This window comes from Macrobrachium rosenbergii, chromosome 27 (genome assembly GCF_040412425.1).
Source record: "Macrobrachium rosenbergii isolate ZJJX-2024 chromosome 27, ASM4041242v1, whole genome shotgun sequence".
In the NCBI taxonomy this organism is placed as follows: Eukaryota; Metazoa; Arthropoda; class Malacostraca; order Decapoda; family Palaemonidae; genus Macrobrachium; species Macrobrachium rosenbergii.
The window spans coordinates 24,829,509-24,852,008 of NC_089767.1; the positions used below are offsets into that span (position 1 = coordinate 24,829,509).

Below are 22,500 nucleotides of genomic sequence, written 5' to 3' on the forward strand. Positions count from 1 at the left end.
AGCCTTCGTCCACTCCATTACTCCTGCGCTGTATCTGATTACTGGTACTGCCTATGTGTTTATGGCTTTCGTCATGTTTCCGGCGTTGAGTTTTGACTTGAGTAACGACTTGAGTCTCTGCATATATTCTTTCCTGATCGTGTCTTTCATTTCTTTATGTTTTATATCCTCTCCTATTATTCCCAGGTATTTGTATCCTGTCTCAACTATGTGTTTGATGGTATTCCCGTCTGGTAGCTTTATCCCTTCAGCCCTTGTCACTGCTTTTTTGTATGTTGACCAAGGCGCATTTTTCCATTCCAAACTCCGTCCAGATGTCCCCTGATACAATCCTTACAGTCTAGATTAGGGTACCTATATCCTTGATGCTCTTACCATACAGCTTAATGTTGTCCATGAATATCAGATGGTTAATTCTGTTGCCTCCTTTCTTGAGTTGGTACCCAGCTTCCATCATCTGCAGTACTTTTGACATGGGAATCATGGCTACTACGAAGAGTAGTGGGGACAGTGAGTCTCCTTGAAAGATCCATCTCCCGATGTTAACCTCTGCTAGTCCTACCCCAGAGCTTATAAGTACGTATTCCAGTTGCGCATTGTATTTTTTAGGAAGCTGATGGTGTTTTCCTCTGCCCCATATATTTCAGGCATCCTATTAGCCACGTGTGCGGTATCATGTCGAAGGCTTTCTTATAGTCAATCCATGCCATGCTTAGGTTGGTTTTCCTTCCCTTACTATTCTTCATTACCACTTTGTCTATCAGGAGCTGGTTTTTTGTGCCCCTGCACTTCCTTCTGCGGCCTTTCTGTTGGTGGGGGATGGTGTTTGTGCCCTCTAGGTAGTTGAATAGCCTTTCACTGATGATACCTGTTAATAACTTCCACATTATTGGTAGGCAGGTGATAGGCCTGTAGTTACTTGATATATTTCCCTTGTTCTTGTCTTTCTGTACTAAGGATGTTCTCCCTGAGGTCATCCATTTGGGCGCATGGTGGTTTGTGATACAAAGCTGAAGTTGTTCTGCTATTCGATGGTGTGGGGCCTTGAAGTTTTTGAGCCAGTGTCCATGGACTTCATCGGGACCTGGGGCTTTCCAGTTGGCACTTTCTTTAGTTGGTGTCTGACTGTGTCTGTCGTGATCTCGGTGAATCTTTCTTTTATTCTCCCCATTTCTTTTGCCTTGACTTCCTGGAACCATGTTGCATGTTTGTTGTGTGAAACCGGATTGCTCCATATGTTTTCCCAGAGTCTCTTACTTGCTTCGGCTTCAGGAATTATTATTATTATTATTATTATTATTATTATTATTATTATTATTATTATTATTATTATTATTATTATTATTATTATTATTATTTAAATTGGGTATTCCTACATTCCAGGAACTTTTAAGAAAAATTACAGTTAGTTTGTTCCTTCTTAAAGCAGTTTTCAATTGTACTTTTTATTTTTAGAGGGTCATTTTTAGTGAGTCATAAAAGTAAACAATTAGATATCTATTTTATAATAATTATTTTATATTATGAAATGTGAAATTATACTTTACAAAGTCATGAATATTTATGCAATATTCTCTATAAAGTCTTTTGTAAAGATATGTATATGTAAAAATTTTATCTAATGTATATGACTTATAGCTGGAATAAAGGATCCAGTTCAGTTCAGTTTAATTCAATTCAATTATTCTTATTATTATTTGACTACTTTACGCAAAAACAAAATAAGACTCGTTTTCGATAATAAAAGGACCCAGTTGTGTATATCGCCTTAATTCAGTGTAAAGGATAAGAATCACGTCAAAACTTACGTGTCTGTGGACCTGGCCCACAAGACCCGTCCAAGAGCCATCTGCATTTTTGGAACCCCACTGGCCGTCTTCAGGTTCCACTAATTTGAACCTGAGAGAAATAGCTTATTGACATTTCCTGTCTCGCGTGACCATAGTGATATAATTGATGCCAAAAAAGTTATTGTTGTTATTTTTTGGCAATATTTTAAAAATTTTACCTAATGTATTTTTCAGATCTTGTTAAGAGCAGAAATATACTTTTTAAGAGTAAAAAAACTACGAATCTTCTTAAATACATCTATTCAAATAGTTTTCAAAATTATTTAGATAAAAAAAACATTTGTACAACCTACGATTTCGTACAGAATGTTCGCATCAGATTATGCTTAGTCTAATACTAAACTTCTTGACCTTTGATATATATACGAGTGTATATATATATATATATATATATATATATATATATATATATATATATATATATATATATATATATATATATATATATATATATATATATATATATATTAGCATTTAAGATATACGTTTGAGTAATAGAAAAATAGGAATCCTTTATAAAACTAATTATTCTCCAAATTAAATTATATTGTACAGTTGCGAACAAGTCCACTTGTTGGTGAGAAACTTCGAAAAATTATATGGTACCAGTGTTTACTAAGGGGGTGGGGGGCTCTTTTTTTGTTAGCACGAGTTCCACCAATCAGTTCTAGAGTTGTTTTAGTGGGAGAAGTCTTAAGTTTACGGTTGGAGTAAGACACAGGCACACACAATGTAAAAATAAAATCATAAACAAACCTGTTCATATGGTTTAGCTGCAAGTCATGATTATTATAATTCATTTATTAGAAAAGCGAATTTGATATCTAAAAGGAGTTGAAAATCTAAACGGCATTTCGCTCCCCTGATTTCTTTAAAAAGAGAACTCCAAGACAATATCATCAAACTGCATTTCTCCAAATAGCCCTTTCCACAATGGACAGGTAAATGACTGAAGGGGTTGTTTAACAACAGAGACGTCCGCCTCTTAGTTATCCTCACACGAATGATGATGACAGCAGTGAAAGGAATTTCTGTCCGTATGACATTAAAACTTTAATTACAATTGATATTGGAAAATATGAGACAAGTAGAAAATGATGCCTTTATCCATAACATAACGTGTAATAATTGTTATTGTAATGAACGGTGTGTGGGGAATAACCTCTATAGTAGCCTGTATTCAAGAGGGAATACAAGCCCAACCATTAATACATGAAACCTCTGAATATAAATAATTGTTGACATTGGCAAACGAGTTAACTTTACCATCTGAGAGCGGTTAAAAGTCTACACCAAGTTTGGGAGTCCTTCTTCACTTTCTATTGCTAGTTGTCGAATTTTCTGTCCATGGTTACGTTTTATTTTGATCCATTAGCAACGTCTAGTTTCTCTCTCTCTCTCTCTCTCTCTCTCTCTCTCTCTCTCTCGAGCTGATTGGTTGAACTCGTGCTAAGAGAGAAACAGCAACCCCCCACGCTAGTTAACACAGTTACCATAATATAATTTTGCGAAGTCTCTCACCAAGGCGTAACAGGTGGACTTGTTCCCAACTGTACATCAATTCTTTCGCCCAAAAGATGACAACAGTAATTTTAGATACCTAGTAAACATTAATTTAGTTTTCTCTTTTTGTGTAAAAGGACACAAAGATCAGATATTTGCTTAATCAGAGAGAGAGAGAGAGAGAGAGAGAGAGAGAGAGAGAGAGAGAGAGAGAACAGCATAATACTAGGGAAACAACATGAAAATTCAATTTTCCCTTACGTGAAATTCAAAGACGCAGCAAGAGCATAAACCACCTTTGCCATAGAGCCACCAATCAAGATTTTACCAGTTTTTGCATCTTTTTTCGCCGTCACATGTGCTGACCACTCTGCCACTGTAACAGTCGCTTGCACCGGCACCTTGAACCTTTGTTGGAGAGAAAAAGACAAGAGTGGAAGAAAGGTACTTTAAACTTTTCCGTCTTTTAATAATTAATATAAGGAATTTTCATCATAACATTTATTCTTAATCCATTGTCGCTTTTAGTTTCTTGACATGTTTTTAACTGAAATATCTGGAGAGAAGGCTCCGACATTTATGGTGATCATACGACTTTTTGTGTTCCTTTATCGATAGCCAAGCAGAGTTCAAGCAAAGATTCCCTGTCTCAAATTTACGAGTGGAAATTATTTTATCTGAAGCACATTCAATTCAAATATAAATAATAAAAAAAAATATATATAATACACGTGCAATTGCGTCAAAAATTAAGCACGTTTTCAGATTCATAGTTTTATATCGTGCTCTTTAGGTCCATAATAATGAGGTGCTCAACAAGTGCTTTTCGCTTTTCCAAATGTGTTTCACTGTCATTTACTATTATATTTAATTTTTATACAACATTTTCAATCTTTTTCAGTATTTTTTTTAATACTCTTTCCAGAGGGATTATTTTTCATTTTATACGAGGCATGTATATGATAAGGGAAAATCCACCATAAATTTGGTGGTTTCTAGGTGCTGATTTGCTGACACTTCAATTATAGGCTTGACTTAAACAAACAGGAATCCGATAGATAAAGAAATATTTTAGATGTGGAACAGTAACATTGTCCTACGTTTTCTATTACCGCTGTTTCGTAGTAAGAAAATGGAGCCTTAAGGTATGGGACACTCCATCATATTTTGTCCTTTTCGGTCATTATTGTTAGGGTAACAATTTCTCGCTCCAGAAATGCTCAACAACGGACATAAGTACGAAAAATGGTCAAAGAAGCGTATAAGATAGTTTATAATGTAAATTTTATTACTATAGCCTAAAAATACAGGCCTTCTCCTACTCAAAAATATAGATGAATAAAATTCGGTTTGTGGGTCATTTTATCTGCAATCTGTCCCCTTAACTTTATCTTGCTCCACCAACTTCTTATTTGAAACAGAATATTCAGAGAGAATAATCTAAAGGTCTATTACATAACTCATTTGTCTCGTTGATCTAATTCATAATATCATAACAACAACAGTAATGATAATTTACTATTTTACTTCAGATTTAGCATGAATTTAAATTTATGCATACATACATACTGTATATATACATATGTATATATATATATATATATATATATATATATATATATATATATATATATATATATATATATATATATATATATATATATATATATATATATATATATATATATATATATATATATATATGTGTGTGTGTGTGTGTGTGTGTGTGTGTGTGTGTGTGTATACATTAATTAATATGCTTTACTGTAATCTAACAGTGTAATATATATATATATATATATATATATATATATATATATATATATATATATATATATATATATATATGTGGGTGTGTGTGTGTGAGTGTGATTGTATAAGAATAAGAGGTATATTAATTTATTACCTGAAGGTTCTTGGCTCATGCAGGAGTTGACTTAGTGCCCAAGGGTTGTTCAAAGCATCCTTCACTGCTATCCGTCCTTCACAACATGAGCTTAAAATAAATATTTCACTTCACCAGAATCCAGATAACATAGTAGTACTCTAATCAACAAATTCCTTTATTACTGGAAGAGAACTGCAAAGAAGTTACATCTTTTTTTAATCTGTTGTCAACAACTTTTGCATAATTATTGTTCTGAAACAACAGCATTTTCAAATGCTAGCTCTTCATATCCTATATTTTATGTACCGTCTTTAGGCCACTTTAAAACGTCACCTATGCTTTACCCATGTATACTTACTCTCTGTACTTAGCCGGAAATGTGTCAATGTACGGCATTTCAACCATTCCGCTGTGCTTCGACCAAGTTGCTATCCGGATGACACCACCTCCTTCTTCAGGCCCATAAGGCAAGTGAGTGTAGATCTTGAACAGGCTGTAGAGAAATTCCAGAGCAATGATTATATGACAATATGATTCTTATTTATGCATTATAACTCATCTCTAAGTAGAAATATGACCAATACCTTCATTGAGAATGGGGCTAATTCCTTTATCCGGTTGAGAGAGAGAGAGAGAGAGAGAGAGAGAGAGAGAGAGAGAGAGAGAGAGAGAGAGAGAGAGACTATGGAGAAATTTCATAGCAGTGATTACATAACTATGTAGCTCTTAGAAAAGTTTCATAGCTGAAATACCTTCAGTGAGGATGGGGCTAATTCCTTTATCCAGTTAAGAGAGAGAGAGAGAGAGAGAGAGAGAGAGAGAGAGAGGAAAGAAAGTTATCCTGATGTCTTATATCTCTTGAATTAGATGTGGTTTCGGTAAAACACTCAATGTAAAAAAGTATGCTGTAAAATTGACAATCTCTCGGATAAACGCATTTATGTTGTAAATCATTTCATAAAACTTTTTTTTCGTAATCACATATTTTACTGATATAACCACTTATCCTCTTTTATCATTTATATGGGTTATAGTAATCATAAGAATCGTCTTTCCTTCCCGGTCACTATCCACAACCTAGCCTAAATCTGATGACATGGTCAACCAGAGTGAAGATGGTTATAAGAGCTATATTTATTACTGCGGATTTTCATAATTTTTTATTTAAATGATGTGCTATAAATGATATATTCCGACCAAATAAAGAAAGTTAAAATCCTTAAAAGTATCTCTTCATATATTATAACTTGCCTTTTTCCACGTTCACTGGTGGGAACTTGTAACACTTTTGCATTGCCAGCAAAGAGAACCCAGTGTCTCTGAAGTAAATCATTTAACTGTTTTCGTGACAAACTTGTGACTACGATAGGCCTGTCCTTCCAAATGGAGAGAAGATCAAACTTGTGGGCACCAGCAAACATATCCAAGAAAGTGATGTTGTCACTAAACGCTGCGACAGATACACATTCGTAAGACATTCTGATCTGCAATTAATGTAGAGTGTTCCAGGGTTAAGTCTGATGTTACAAGTAAATCCTTAATAATTGAACGTGAGTACTGTGGATTTGAGAGGGTGCATAATCATATTAACTAGCTTTATGTTAACCTGCATTATACACTCCAGATCGTTCTTTATAAATATATTTTGAATTCACTAATGTAAATGAAAATGTCTTATGTCAAACAGTGGAAAGGTACTTGAATTAACGTTTCTCATGCAAACTAGGTGAAAAGATAATTGGAATTCGGGAATGATATGTATATTCAAAAGGAGTGTACAGTGTGATTACATTGGTAATTTTGACTACAGCCACGCTCTCTGGTCTGCCGCTAAAGATAACAAGCGCAGGCAGCCAAATCTTTCATGATTCTGAATTCTACATCGTTACATGTACCTGCTATAAATTTCGTGTTACTAGCAACTTTTGAAGTTAATTACTAAAGTAATAGGCGCTTTACAAGATGATGTACAATAATTTTAGCATTTCTTTCATGTCCATCTCTAACTATGAATTTATATTTTTGGGATACCTTATCTTTGACAATATATTTAATTTTTCCATTCATATTGAATAATGAAGAGTAACAATGGATCCTACTCATATATAAATGACATTTTTTAGGTTTATCTGGTGCTGTGGATGGCTATGTTTTCCATAAACGTACCTTTGTCACAAAATTGATGATATCAGAAAGCTGTTGTTGGCTTTTGTTTTGGTTGGCTGTTTGGAAAATGACCTCATAAAGATGAACGCCAAACTCAGGACTCAACACTTTAAGGACCTGGAAATAGGAAAGACAGCTGCAACATGTAGATTTTACGCTCATTATAAAAAATGACTGACAAATTAATTTTTGCTATTCACGGTCACTTGTGAAAACACTAAATAAAATTCCATTTTCATATTTACCTGACTCACGGAATCAGAAGACAATGTGCCGTCCGTTATGAGAAAGACGCTGCACCGTTCTTTGGTGGTTAATTTCAAAAGATCATGCAGTGCCTCAGACGACCTTTGTAAAGCTTCAGTTTCTTTAGGCATCGGTATCTCTCCTGTCATCAAAATGGGATTTTGTTACTTTTATACAAGATATCCTTAAGAGTAACACTTTTAAAATCATCAGTGTTTCATGATATATTTGGAAAATCTATCACTTTTATGTCGGTTAATAGCTCGTTAATATAACTAGCTTGTGACGTAACATGACCGATTTTGTCGCTGCAACTTTGCTTACAGCAAGAAAAGATGATTTTGGTTTATTTCCAATTCAATTGATAATCTGTCGTAAGTCCCTTCCGACTGCTGGGCAAAAAATCCTTAGCTCTAAAAGCCCTACATTGTTAATGTATACCTGCATTGGACTTAAATCCAAGGAGACTGACGAATGACGCCAACGTCAGTGAAATAAGTAACTTCATGTCCAGATCACTTGGTTTTTCCTTCACCGCCTGAAAGACATAAAGTAGAATTAAGAGTTGTTGAGGGATGTGGTACTGTGTTAATTAGTTTTGTTTTGATTACTCGTACTTTTTCCTTAATTTTCACATAGAACTCTGTATAACAAATTAACAAATATATATATATAAATTATATATATATATATATATATATATATATATATATATATATATATATATATATATATATATATATATATATATATATATATATATATATATATATATATATATATATATATATATATATGTGTGTGTGTGTACATGTATATAATGTGTGTGTATATGTATATATATATATATATATATATATATATATATATATATATATATATATATATATATATATATATATATATATATATATACTAATACTATATACATATATATATATATATATATATAAACAAAGTATCTTTTCACACACAAGAAAAAACGTATCTTTTCACACACAAGAAAAAAACAGGAACTGTACAAATAATGTTTCAAATGGTCATCAATACGGGTGAATGAATCTTGCATAAAGAATAGCTGACAGAACTATAATACAATAGTATCCATAGTACCTAAAAGTGCTGAATTTTTTAGTTGATTTTGCTGAAAATAACTGTATGGTTAAATCCTTCTCACATGCGAGGATTATTATCATATACACGACAAAAGATCAGAATAACAGGATGTCTTGTAAGTTGCAAAGAGATGTTCTGCATTTTTCCGTGAAGCAAATCTTATGACTTTTTCTTCTCCATTTCGGCAAGATTTTGGTGGCAGTAAATCGTTGTCACTGCCTCTGTTAACTATACCTCTCAATAGGAGAGCATCTTAAAAATTTTTTGTTACGTTCCGGATTTTGGAATTGATGGAATATAGCAAACAATTTTTGCTTTTGTATGTGACATATGTGACCGAGAAGAAAAATTTGCGTAAAAAAACTGATAAATGGTATCAAATCATGCAGTTTTTCAACAATGCTCTTATACTCTATGGAATGATTGTTCTCACTGCAATCTAAAAAAAAAACAGCATCTCAGCCTCGATATCGTGTGCGGTTTGCCACGAATTGCCTATAAGAAAAAAAAAATAAAACTGTCGAACATTACCTTAGCGGGATAATAAACAAGTGGAGATGAACGGAAATGTTTATTGAGTAAATTTATGAACAGCAGTTGACCACTCGACAAGAAGTTTGACATACAGACTCAGTTTTAGGAGCGTATTAAAAAATCATGCAAGCATTCGTAAGTATAATAAGATGAATAGGAGATATCATGGCAAATTTACGTTGTGGGTTCAGGCATAAGAAGAGTTAGATGGTTTATGGACCAAGTGTGGTCATTAAAAGGTTTTGCCAGAAGTTTGATACACACACACAGACACACACACACACGCACACACACATATATGTATGTGTGTGTGTGTGTGTGTGTGTAAAGTCGAATGTGTTGAGTTACTCATAAAGATTTTGTCAGACCGATTGACCCTCCTTTTAGTCTTATATTGTACGTCGACATTGTTAACTACAATGTTCCTAAGTATTGCCATCATATGATGCCGATGAGTTCATTATATGCTTGCAATTTGTTTTAGTAAGAACGTATTCTTGGTGAAACATATACAATAATTTTATTTTCAATCCTTGTTTGTCTGAGTCTGAAACGTTTTTAATTAATTTTCGGTTCTAGTTTCTGTCTCACGTTGAAACATTTTTCATAAATATCTGTGTATTGATCCCTTAAGTTTCCTGTGACTGTATTCTTCGATTCTTTCTGATTCTGACCCTTGTATAAACATGGCCTTCGTTCGCCCACCGCCTTATCCATTTGTACACGGTCGAGGTACTGACACCATTCCGAGAAGCGATCTCTTGAACAGATGCACCATAATACCACATCAATACTAAGCGTGCCCGAGTGTTTAGAACTTCAGGCCTGTTCGAGCGCATGTGGTACATTTGGAGTCTGGAAGAAAAATGAGAATATCTCTAGGAATGCTTGACGATATATAATATCTCACATTTGGTTTTATTAGTGTTATCAAAACTATTTTTGTTGCTCTTGTGAGAATATGTATCTTCCAAAGACATTAGTTCTGGTATGCGTTATGAATTCTGTAATATAACACTCATATTTTAACGCTTGATTATTAATTTTCCAAAAGTTCTAGTGAGTCCTTAGGATTGCCTAATAGATTCTTTAAAATAAACTTAAGCCGTCTATACTTTCGTCTGTTTCTTTTTGTTTCAGTGCACAAAAATTGTCGACATCTTTGCGGTGATTTGCCAAATAGATGGTAAAACTAGATCACATACCCTTATCATCTACACGTAATCAAAAGTTTTAAGGAGGAATAATAAGACGTTCTTGGGGAAAGCCTGCTCAGTAATTTGTATTGATGCAAGCTGGACGGGACATTAATCCCTTTCATGTTCTAGAATTTCTCTCTCAGTTGCAAATGGCAACGCAGCTGTCAAAAATATTATACCAACCTGAATATGAAGTCTAAAGGACTTGTCTTTGCCTATGCCAGGTATTGATATCATTTCCTAGGTGTTTCTCTTTCACTCTCATTATGTAACTGAGTGAAAGGCATGTAATCTGTCTCTATTTCTTTCATAATTTCAATTTATTTTGGATCTGGCTTTTGAAAGATTTATGTGCTTGCCATCACCTAATTACATGGTGTTCGACATAGATAAATCTTCACATATATGACGTGTGTCTTCCTCATAGCATAATCAGTCAACGTAGATAAACAAGTTAATCATTGCAATTAAATCATTACAGCAATATGAGGAAATTCCCATTGTAATATTATTTACAAGATACAGAGGGTAATGTTCATGTTTTAAGGTAGAGTCTCGTACACTTCTGGAGTCAAAAGCTTATTTGGGGAAAAGGAGTGCAAATAAAAGAGAGAGAGAGAGAGAGAGAGAGAGAGAGAGAGAGAGAGAGAGAGAGAGAGAGAGAGAGAGAGAGAGAGAGTATATTAAACACCGACTTCCATTTCTTATACCATGGCTCTGTACGGATGATGCCCAGCTGCTGGTTTGTAAAAGATTTATACATGCTCAACAGCAATATCAATTTTGCTCAGTAGGCCTTAGTAGTCTCAAGAATTCATCAGTAATATATATATATATATATATATATATATATATATATATATATATATATATATATATATATATATATATATATATATATATATATATATATATATATATATATATATATATATATATATATATATATATGTGTGTGTGTGTGTGTGTGTGTGTGTGTGTGTGTAACTGAATAACGAAAATATGGAGCGTGATGAATATATAGATAAAAACAAAATCACGAAGGAAGAGAAACAATGGAGTGCTGCAAGGCCTTTCGACTTAAAGTCCTTTTACTTAGTAAAGTCAGCTAAGTAAAGGATTATAAATCGAAAGGTCTTGTAGCACTCCATTGTTTCTCTATCCTTCGTGTTTTGTCTTATTTATTTTTATATATATATATATATATATATATATATATATATATATATATATATATATATATATATATATATATATATATATATATATATATATATATATATATATATATATATATATATATATAAGGTGGCAAAATAAAAGGTTTTTATGCCATGATTTACAGATAAAGTATTTTAATAAATTACTTGTCACCTTATCTGGACATCGCATTAATTTAGGTAATTTATAGGACTATGTTAATGAGCAGAGATAAGGAAAATATGTGATTACATAAGAAATATTTTTCACATAATCGGCGTTTTTTTTCTACAAAAAAATCTAAATTATGATGTTAATATCAGCATTTTTATCCAATCTCTGCAAGTTTTATTGGAAATGAATTAAAAGTTAACAGATTTTGGTGAAGGATGCCAGGAGTAATGGGTTTATACTGTACACTGCATTACTGACAGAAAAGAATATTTTCTGCTTTACGTAAGTAAATAATTAACAGAAATACGCCCTAGCTGCCAATGTGGATGTAAAGAGGGGCTTCTCAGTCTATAAAAATGTGATGACTGACAAATGACAGCGTCTTAAAGCAGAAAATTTGAACAGAATCATGGTTACAAATTGTTTTTACAATCGTTCAACATTCTGAGCTCTATATATTTTCAGTCTGAGCTCTATATATTTTATAGTATTATATTTTGTAAACAATTTTGTAGCCAGAAATTCATTTAGGGGATAATCGTTAGCTAATTAAAAAACATTAATCATGTGTTCTTTTCTATTTGTCATTTTTTTAGCTATATGCACTGATTAATTTCAGTTTATGGCTTGCTGATCAAGTGCTCATTCAGTATTATATTCTTTTGTTTTGAAATGTCAATAAATTTCAAGGGAAATCTACCCCTGTTCCCGCGGCCCCCCCCCCCGGGTGCAGAATTGGTTGTGGATCATTTCTGATTTTGTTTTCCTGTATTTTTCATGTAAATAAAGCAATGATCAAAACCACATATTCTAGTTTTCCCATCACATATTTTGGCGACAATACATAACATAAAAATCCTAAAATGGCCTAGATAGCAACATTTTTATCCTATCTCTGTTAATGAGTCTTCAATGTTAATTTGGAACGCGTGCATAACTCTCTACTAACATATATTAATGTAGTTATCTTTATACGATAACACACTGGAATAACTCGTCAGACACAGTATGCAGAGAAACGCATACGATAATGCAAACATAAAACTAATTCCACCTTGCATATGACAGACCACTCCATCTCTCTGCCCTAAATACATAAGCATATAAAGTTAATCTGTGAACAGACTTATAAAGAGTAACCTCGCTAGAACGTAAAATAGATTAAATCTAGTTTGGACTCACGTGAAAATACAGCAGACGAAGAGAACACGAGCGCAAATGATCGAGTGTTTAGCTTAGCACGAAACACCGGAACATCTGTGACGAATCGTTGTGCCTGGGCTTTTAAAGTCTAGATTGCGCACGTGCAGTGAGTACAAGCAATATGAATCAGCTCTCCGGCAGTTATTGATTATGCAATCATGACTTACAAAGACATTGCCCCTGGGTGATTAAGACTAGATTCTAAAACAAATCGTAAAACGACTACACATCTGTTTTGTTCATTTGAAAGTGGACATAACATATTAAAATGTATAAGAATGGTCACACTAACACACGCACACAAACACACACACACACAACACATATATATATATATATATATATATATATATATATATATATATATATATATATATATATATATATATATATATATATGTTTTCTTCTTTAATATAATCATTGATAATACTTCAATATTTTTGCATAAATAATCGTTGATATTTCATTCGTAGTCCATGAATAAGATAACGAAATAATTCTCTTCCTGTAAGATATATCATGAATTTTAGATTTTTATGAGTTCTGTCCTTTACTTCTGTCTATTCTTCAATGAAAGCAGCTTTACTAAGCTTTCTTTCTGCAGAATAAAAATTAGGATTAATTTTACTGTTACTTGAGACCCTTTTTCTTATCTCATCCAAAAGAGCATATATGTATATATATATATATATGTATATATATATATATATATATATATATATATATATATATATATATGTGTGTGTGTGTGTGTGTGTGTGTGTGTGTGTGTATAGATCGATGGGTATGGATACACACACACACACACACACACATATATATATATATATATATATATATATATATATATATATATATATATATATATATATATATATATATATATATATATATATATGTGTGTGTATATAAACAAACACAATTCTGTCATCAACTCTTCAAGTTATTAGAGTAAAGGTTTACATGTCATGTTAATCATTCTTTTGATTGATCTGGCAATATACAAACATTTATAATAATCGGTAGGAAAAATGGCTGCAAGGGTAATAATAAAAAAAAACTTACCATTCAATACATATTCAACTCCATTCATTGAACCGTAGGTCATTAAAAGCTATTTCCTGTTTATATAAAGTTGTGTTTATGACTTAATATAAAACAGATCATTGCAATAGTAACCTATTTGAGAAATTCAAAACTGTTAGTGTCCGCTGAGATTTCAAAGAACAGATTAACAATTTCAGTATACGTAAGAAGCGTATATACAGTGTATACACACAGGTGTATATATATATATATATATATATATATATATATATATATATATATATATATATATATATATATATATATAGATATATATAGAGATAAATGTACGTAGATATATAAATATATATATATATATATATATATATATATATATATATATATAATTCTAATAGCCACAATGCCCTCTTAACTTCGCTAATTCTTCGCGCTTTTTGGATATGCTTGTAACTACGAAGCCGATAGATTCAAACGGAAGAAATTGAAGAGCCTGTGACGGCCGGCCGCGGGAAGCGAACCCAAGTTACCTTAATCACAAGGAGGTCACGTTGCCAACTTGACCACGAGAAGGATAAAAGTCTATCACTTCTCGTACATATATATATACCTGTCGTTTTCAGATATATTTATTAGAGCTGGAATAGACCCATCCTCACCATCGTAGCCAAGTGGGCAATCGTTTTTATTGCTTTTTAGGCTGAAATATATATGCAGAATCTACTGGTCACTTTTACCAGACACATATGTAATTCTAATAGCCACAATGCCCTCTTAACTTCGCGGCCGGCAGTCACAGGCTCTTCAATTTCTTCCCTTTGGATCTATCGGCTTCGTAGTTACAAGCATATCCAAAAAGCGCCAAGAATTAGCGAAGTTAAGAGGGCATTGTGGCTATTAGAATTACATATGTCTGGTAAAAGTGACCAGTAGATTCTGCATATATATATATATATATATATATATATATATATATATATATATATATATATATATATATATATATATATGTGTGTGTGTGTGTGTGTGTGTGTGTGATATACATATACAGTATATATATATATATATATATATATATATATATATATATATATATATATATATATATATATATATATATATATATATATATATATATATATATATATATATATATATATATATATATATATATATATATATATATATATATATATATATATATATATATATATATATATATATATGTATTTATAAATATATATATGTATGTATGTATGTATGTATGTGTTCATGTATGTGTGTGTGTGTGTCTGTGTTTGAATGTCAGTGTAAATGAAAGGGCTAAAAGTGATGAGGCTGACTGCCTTTGCAGACATGCAGTGAGTAGAGTACGAGTAAACAGGCTAAGAAGTGTGAAGACTGTAATGTGATGGTGAGACTGTATACTTGACAGGATGGATACGCATGTTTTAAGAGGGTCTGATCATATGGAAAGAATGGAGGACTAGTGAAAAGAGTGCAGATTATCGGCAATGTTAGGAGGGATGATGAGAAGAGATCCTAGGAATCAGGAAGACGATGTGGTATAGGAAACGAAGGGTTTTAATACCCAGGTGAGCCACAAAGTGTAGAAGATGAAAGTCACTTTATCTGTTTATTTTCTTTTTCGAAAGAAGAGGAGGACTTTTTTTACTTTTTTACCACAGCAGCGTTAAAGTAAATCGTAATAAACTTCTACACAAATCTACAGTTACTTCGTAGTAACTTGTTTGATCTGAAGAGAGCATCGCAGGCACGTAACTATTGCCCGTATACATATTGACTGTTAAGAAGGAAGTTTGTAGATTCAACGTACTTATTGAAAAACTTGGAAGATAAACTTTTCCTTAACCTCATAAAGTACTAACGGACGAAGTCTGTACAGTAGTATATTTCTATCTGTGCTTATAACACGTCTGAAAGAAAGAACCATATTTCTGAAGAAAGGATCATATTTCTTAAGCCAAGGCTCCTTCTTTCTGCGTGCTCATGTTTATATATCGGGACCAAAGATTTTACGCCAGCACAGGATTGGTAACTTCAAGTCTGATCGTGGTGTCCGTTACCAAAAGAATATCGTCTTTAAACGCTAAAGTGAGAAAGTGTGGAAACACTGCATTTTATTACATAGAGATGTGCAAGCATACTCATGAAACTGGCTTTCCACAAGTCATTTACAGATAAGTCCTACGCTAAAAATTCATGATACAATGGTCTAGAATCGTTGTGAACTGACATGGTTATGTGTTGCAAATGCGTCACCTTTCAAATGTTATCCAGGGTTATGGTTGTGTTGTGTTCAGGATATTTTTACTGATAAAAGCTCGATGCAAAAAATCACCCCAGCAACTGCTATTCCACAAGTCAGTGTAACGAATACACCCTGTAAGGAAATTAGAATATAAATCAATTGTATTGCAATAATGATGGTATATATATATATATATATATATATATATATATATATATATATATATATATATATATATATATATATATATATATATATATTATATATATATTATATCTAAAGTAAATGTCCGAACAGTTTATGTTCATATAAGTCGTCTGCTAGAAAACTATTTAAATGGAGCCTATCAACGCAAAACATAATAATAATAATAATAATAATAATAATAATAATAATAATAATAATAATAATAATAATAAGAAGAAGAAGAAGAAGAAGAAGAAGAAGAAGAAGAAGAAGAAGAAGAAGAAGAAGAAGAAGAATATCTGAAAGGGATTTATTTTTACTGCTTACCCATAAATTTTCCCAAGATAAAGGTTCTGTAACGGTGTATGTGGAGGGCATATTGTCACAGGCCGTGGAGTTGGCAACATTTTTCTTCTGCCAGTAGTCGTATAGACCAGCTTGAAATACTGCTTGGAGCCTGGGAATTAAAGATTGGCAGAGAACATTGTTTTCTTTTGCCTAGTGACTTCATCCAAAATATCAAGCAACTGAGTATAGTCGGTTTACCAGTTGGTCAATACATTAAATAAAAAAAATAAAGTAAATAATTTGCTGCTTACATTTTTTCAGCTCAAAGTAAATTAAAATTTCTTTTTATACCACACATGTCGATGTGAACATTAATGGAATAAGAAGAATATTGTAACTACATAACGTTGTCATAAAATATGTCATAAACACGCGTAGGCAACTTATGGCATACATTTCACAGGGAAGTTGGAAACAGGTCAACGACAGTAAATAGAGAACGAACCTTAGGGAAATGGTTGATAATCGTATGAAACACTGGTTATAACTGCCAGTAATTCACTGACGTGTATTCAGCGTGTTTGTGATATATATGTAATAAGTTGACAACGTGTGTTTTTGACACGTTTTACTGTGGTGTGGACGCACCAGGTCATTCCACGTTCTTACCTGTGATCAATTGCTGGAACCAGGGGACTTCCCTTCTGAAATACCATACCCATAATGTAAGGTATAAAAGACTCACGGGCTGTGTAAAACTGGCACACACCTGTTTTATGAGAGGGGAGTGAGTATGGATAATAATAATAATAATAATAATAATAATAATAATAATAACTGTAGTAGTAAAAACCAGTCTTCATCATAAGTGGGAGCAATGGTAGAACAATGCCCTCGATCTAAATATAAAAAAAAAAAATAACAAATGTTTGATAAACGTGTGCGAGGCGAGGTACGAGTAAGATACAGAGACTACAGTTTACTGATTTATTCACAGAACTTTCACACAGGTCAATAGCTCATGCGAGCCGCAGTGTAGCTCCCGACCTGTGACAAGTCGAGAAAGGGATTAAGTTCAAGCATCTGTGTTTGTTCACACACAGAGATATACATGCGAACTGATACAGTACATTTGGCTGAAAATCATAGATATATGGTTGGAAAGCTGGCATAACAATACATACAACGGTAATAATACTGTATATAGTTCGTGACAATAATGACAATGGAGATATATGTATAAAAGACGTATAAGAGAAGATGTGTTTCTCTTGGCAACATGGTTTCTCTCGTGGGTTAGTCATCGCGGAATAAAAGGAGATTTTGATTGTAGGTGTGTGTAGGTCCACACATGTGGGCGCTACAGTACTCCCCCCCCCTACGGCTGTAGGACAGTGTCCTATATGTACGCAGGTTTCAGATGATCAATGGAAACCCACGTCGTTCTTCCATCTCCTGTCACCTAGTATGCCTTGGGTCGTCTCTGGAGGGTGAGGTGTGGTCCTGAGTAGGCTGGGTAGAGGTGGGGTCTGAGAGCGCCTACAGGTCTGAACGCATATTTTACGTTCTGCAGATCATTGGGGACGTACACCTTTCTGTTCGCATGGTAGGTCGTCTTTGCTGGCATTATTCTCTCTATCATTTTTTGGCTGTCGGATGGCGATGTCGGATTTGTTTGCTCTTGGAAGACATCTGCAGGCAATGCCAATGCTTGGCCGTACAGGACTTCTGCTGGAGATGCATTGAACACTGCATGCGGCTTCGTTCTCAGGCCCAGTAGGATCCAAGGTAGTTCCTTCCTCCAGCTCCCACCCTGGCTTCTAGTGGTGAGTGATGTTTTTAGTGATTGGTGCACCCCCTCGATGATGCCATTTGCTTCGGGGTTGTAGGCTGTCGTATGTGTTATTTTCGTGCCCAGACTGTCGGCGAGGGTGTTCCACAGGATAGATGTGAAGTTGGCTCCTCTGTCACTGGTGATGATCTGGGGGATTCTGTGCCTACTGATCCAATCTTCGATGGCTTTTACACAGCTCTCCCCCGTCTGCTGCCATATTGGTATTGCTTCTGACTACCCGGTGTTCCTGTCTATGATGATAAACAGGTATCTGTACCCTTCTGAGTGGGGTAGGGGTCCCACTATGTCGATGTGTATGTGGGCAAGTTGGCGGTTCATTGTTTTAAACTTTTCTATCCCGCTTTTGATGTGTCTTGTAACTTTTGATGCCTGGCACGAGATGCATTCTCTTATCCACATTTTTACGTCTTTCCTCATTCCCCATCAGATGTATGTTCCATTATGATTCGGGCTGTTGATTCTCCCGAAGGATGGGATAGGTTGTGGGCCAGAGTGAAGGCTCTCCTGCTTACGCCTTCTGGCAAGTATGGGTGAGGGCATCTGGTACTCATTTCGCAGGTGATGGTCGACGTTCCGCTGTTGACTGACAGGTTACTCCATATGAGGGTGGGGTTGATCGGCTGCAGTTGCTGCAGGCCCGTGTTGTCCCTCGGCACCTCTGCTATCTTGGGATAGGCTATCCCGAACTGAATGGTGTTGACACAGTTTCTCGATATTACGTCTGCCACGGTGTTCGCTGAACCCTTCAGGTACTTGATGGTGCAGGAGTGCTCAGCTATTGCTGACAGGTGCCGTTGTTGTTGTGCTGACCGTGCATCTGCTGACGTCGTGAAGGCGTGCACCATTGGTTGATGGTCCGTCTGCACCATGAACTGTCATCCCTCGAGCATGTGGCAGAAGTGGCCGACTGCTTTGTAGACTGTGAGGAGCTCCCTGTCAAACGTTTCTGTTAGCTTTTTGCTGAAGAAGGCCATTGGGTGAAGACCAGCATCAGTGTCCTGCTCGAGTACGCCATCCATTGCCATACTGCTTGCATCAGTTGTCAGAGTGAGGGACCCAAGGGGTAAAGGGAAGATTAGTGTTGTTGCAAAGGTTATTACTTCTTTTGCTAGAAGAAATGCTTTATCTTGATTTTCTGCCCAAGTTAGTTTCTTTTTATTTCCTTTAAGACATTCATATGTGGGGCTCATTATTTTGGCAATGTTAAGTATAAAGCGATGGTAATAATTTATTAAGCCAGAAAATTCTTGTATTTATTTCACTGTTGTTGGTTTGGGGAATTCTCTTATTGCTTTTACTTTTTCTGGTAGAGGTTTCATGCCTTCTGGGTTTACTTGGTGTTCCAGAAGCTCTACCATTTTTTTTTTGCCCATTCACATTTGTCTTCCCACATGATGAGTCTGTTTTCTTTTAGTATTTGTAGCACTTCGTCCATCAGTCTCTGGAATGTTGTCCCTGAGGTATGGAGGCCAAAACAGCTGTAATTGAATGTGTAGGTGCCAAAGGGGGTGATGATTGTGGTCTTCTTGATATCTTCTTTTGCCCCCGGGACTTGAAACTACTCTTTTATTAGATCAATTTTCGTGAAGATTTTTGCTGTGTTCATTTGGTTTGTTATGTCTGCTGTATTTCGTAGTGGGTATCTGTCTAGTTTGTTTTGACGTTTAACCGCTGGTAGACTTTGGAGGGGTGCCATGTTCCGTCAGATTTGGGTACCATGTGTAGGGATGATGCCCATGGGCTTGGGGTTTTCTGGCATATTCCTGCTTTTTCCATTACTTTGAATACCCTCTTTGTGTAGGTGAGCTTCTCTGGGGCCAGCCTTGTGAATCGTGAATGGATCGGGATCTTCGGTCTCTATGTGGTGCTGGATGTTATGTTTTGTTGGTTTCGTTAAGTTGTGCTTCAGGTCTCCCTTGAATACGTCTTCGTATTCCCATAGAATTCCCTCATTTCTGGTGGTGGGACGTTGGTTGCAATGGGGCATATTTGTTGGTGTCATTGACTCATTAATGGTTTGGTTGTGGTATGCCTGCTTGGCTTTTGAGTCGATGATGTTGGTTCTGATTTTTGGATCAGTTGTTTAGCTGCTATGTCGACTAGAGGTTGTGTGCTGTTAGGGAATCCTCTCCTAACAACGCCATTGTCACGTCTGCCGTGATGAAGGATCAGTCGTATTCTTTCCCATTGAATGCAATTTTCGTCTCTTGCCTTCTGTACATTGTCAGCGATACTCCGCTGACCACTGATATGTGGAGGTTGGTGGAGGGAGCAGGGTTGAGTCGTTCATTTGGGCTGGCTGGAATGAATGATCTACATGCTCCGGTGTCCACTAAGAACTCTGTGTCAGATCTTTCGTCTTTTAGAAAGAATCACGTGGGTCCTTTCTTTTGTACCTGGAAGGCAGACAGCAGTGAGCAGGCGCAGCTTCTCTTATGAGGTAACCGGTCTGCTCACTGCTGATGTCAGTATGGATGGGTCGCGTGTGTGACCCCACTATATGTCCTTTGAGAATATACAGCCTTTGTCACATTTTCGACCCTTGTTTCCAAACCTTCAGTGGAAAAAACATATGCCCCCTGGAGGTTCTTGTTTTTTCTGCTTAAGCTTCCCTTTGCTGAATTGTTTGGGGAAGCTTCTTTTGTATATGAGGGTGAATGGCTCTTCTGGCTCGGTGTCTGATTGTTTTCTGTTGTTCATTCTGTCTGAAGTAGTGCTGCTACTGCTGCTGCTGGTTGTGAGGGGTCCGCTGCTCTGTGGGCCATATGTATTTCATCAACCATGACCAGGAACTCTTCTATGGGCATGTTGAAGGCTTTGGGCATGGTTGCTACTGCCTGGCAGGGTAGTTTTGTGAGGAGTACCTATCTCACGAGGTCCAAGGATGACTCAGTTTGACCGCCCTTCGCGAGCGGTGTGATTAGCCGCCACAGTTGCTTGTACATGTGCGATGGCTGCTTGTCTCCTATCAGGGCCCCCAAGGGGTTAAGAAACTTCTTGGCTCTCTGGGCGGGCAGCATGCTGAAGGATGACTCTAGCTGGTCCTTCAGTAGGTCATTGGTAACGGGGTATCTAACTCTTTGAACCATCCTGCTATCTGCTAAACACGTTGTCCAGCAGGAATTTGAGGATGGCATCTGCTCTGCGCATTGCCGAGGTGATTTTCTTTGTGCGAAAAATCGTTTCTGCCCTGAAGAACCATGCCTCTGGGTTGTGGAACGTGAAGGGCAGTAGGCAGATGGAGGCGGCTGCGAGGTTTTCCCCGACGATCTTGGGATTGTTGCTGCTGGCTTGGTTGGGCATCTCACTGGGGTGACCAATGTGAGGTGAGGTACGCGTAAGATACGGAGACTGTAGTTTACTGATTTGTTTACAAAACTTTCACACAAGTCAGTAGCTCGTGCGAGCCGCAATGTAGCTTCCGACCTCTAACAGCTCGAGAAAGGGATTAAATTCAAGCATCTGTGTTTGTTCACAGACAGAAATGTACATACAAACTGATACAGAACATTTGAATGGAGATCATACATATACAGTTGGAAAGCTCATAACACTACATACAATGGTAATAATACATAGATCGTGATAATAATGACAAAGGAGATAAATGTACAAAAGACGTAGGAAAGAAGTTGTGTTTCTCTCGACGGCGTGGGGTCTCTCGCGGGTTAGTCATCGCGGGATAAAGGAGATTTTGATTGTAGGTGTGTAGGCCCACACACGTGGCCGCTACACGTGATTGGTAATTGTTGCAACTTTTGTGTTATTCTTATTA

At 35.4% G+C, this 22,500-nt stretch overlaps 1 protein-coding gene across 1 annotated transcript in view; it reads right to left on the minus strand.

Annotated features, from left to right (window-relative positions):
- The window catches only part of LOC136853309 (uncharacterized), a 23,717-nt gene extending 6,191 nt beyond the window's left edge, over positions 1-17,526 (minus strand). The window contains exons 1-9 of the mRNA XM_067128672.1: positions 17,519-17,526; positions 16,910-17,039; positions 8,095-8,191; positions 7,653-7,795; positions 7,408-7,524; positions 6,493-6,725; positions 5,600-5,734; positions 3,615-3,761; positions 1,809-1,899 (exon numbers count right to left, since the gene is read on the minus strand). Coding sequence (XP_066984773.1) covers positions 1,809-1,899; positions 3,615-3,761; positions 5,600-5,734; positions 6,493-6,725; positions 7,408-7,524; positions 7,653-7,795; positions 8,095-8,191; positions 16,910-17,039; positions 17,519-17,526 — 1,101 coding nt within the window. The remainder of the gene's footprint in view (positions 1-1,808; positions 1,900-3,614; positions 3,762-5,599; positions 5,735-6,492; positions 6,726-7,407; positions 7,525-7,652; positions 7,796-8,094; positions 8,192-16,909; positions 17,040-17,518) is intronic.
- Between the last annotated feature and the right edge of the window lie 4,974 nt (positions 17,527-22,500).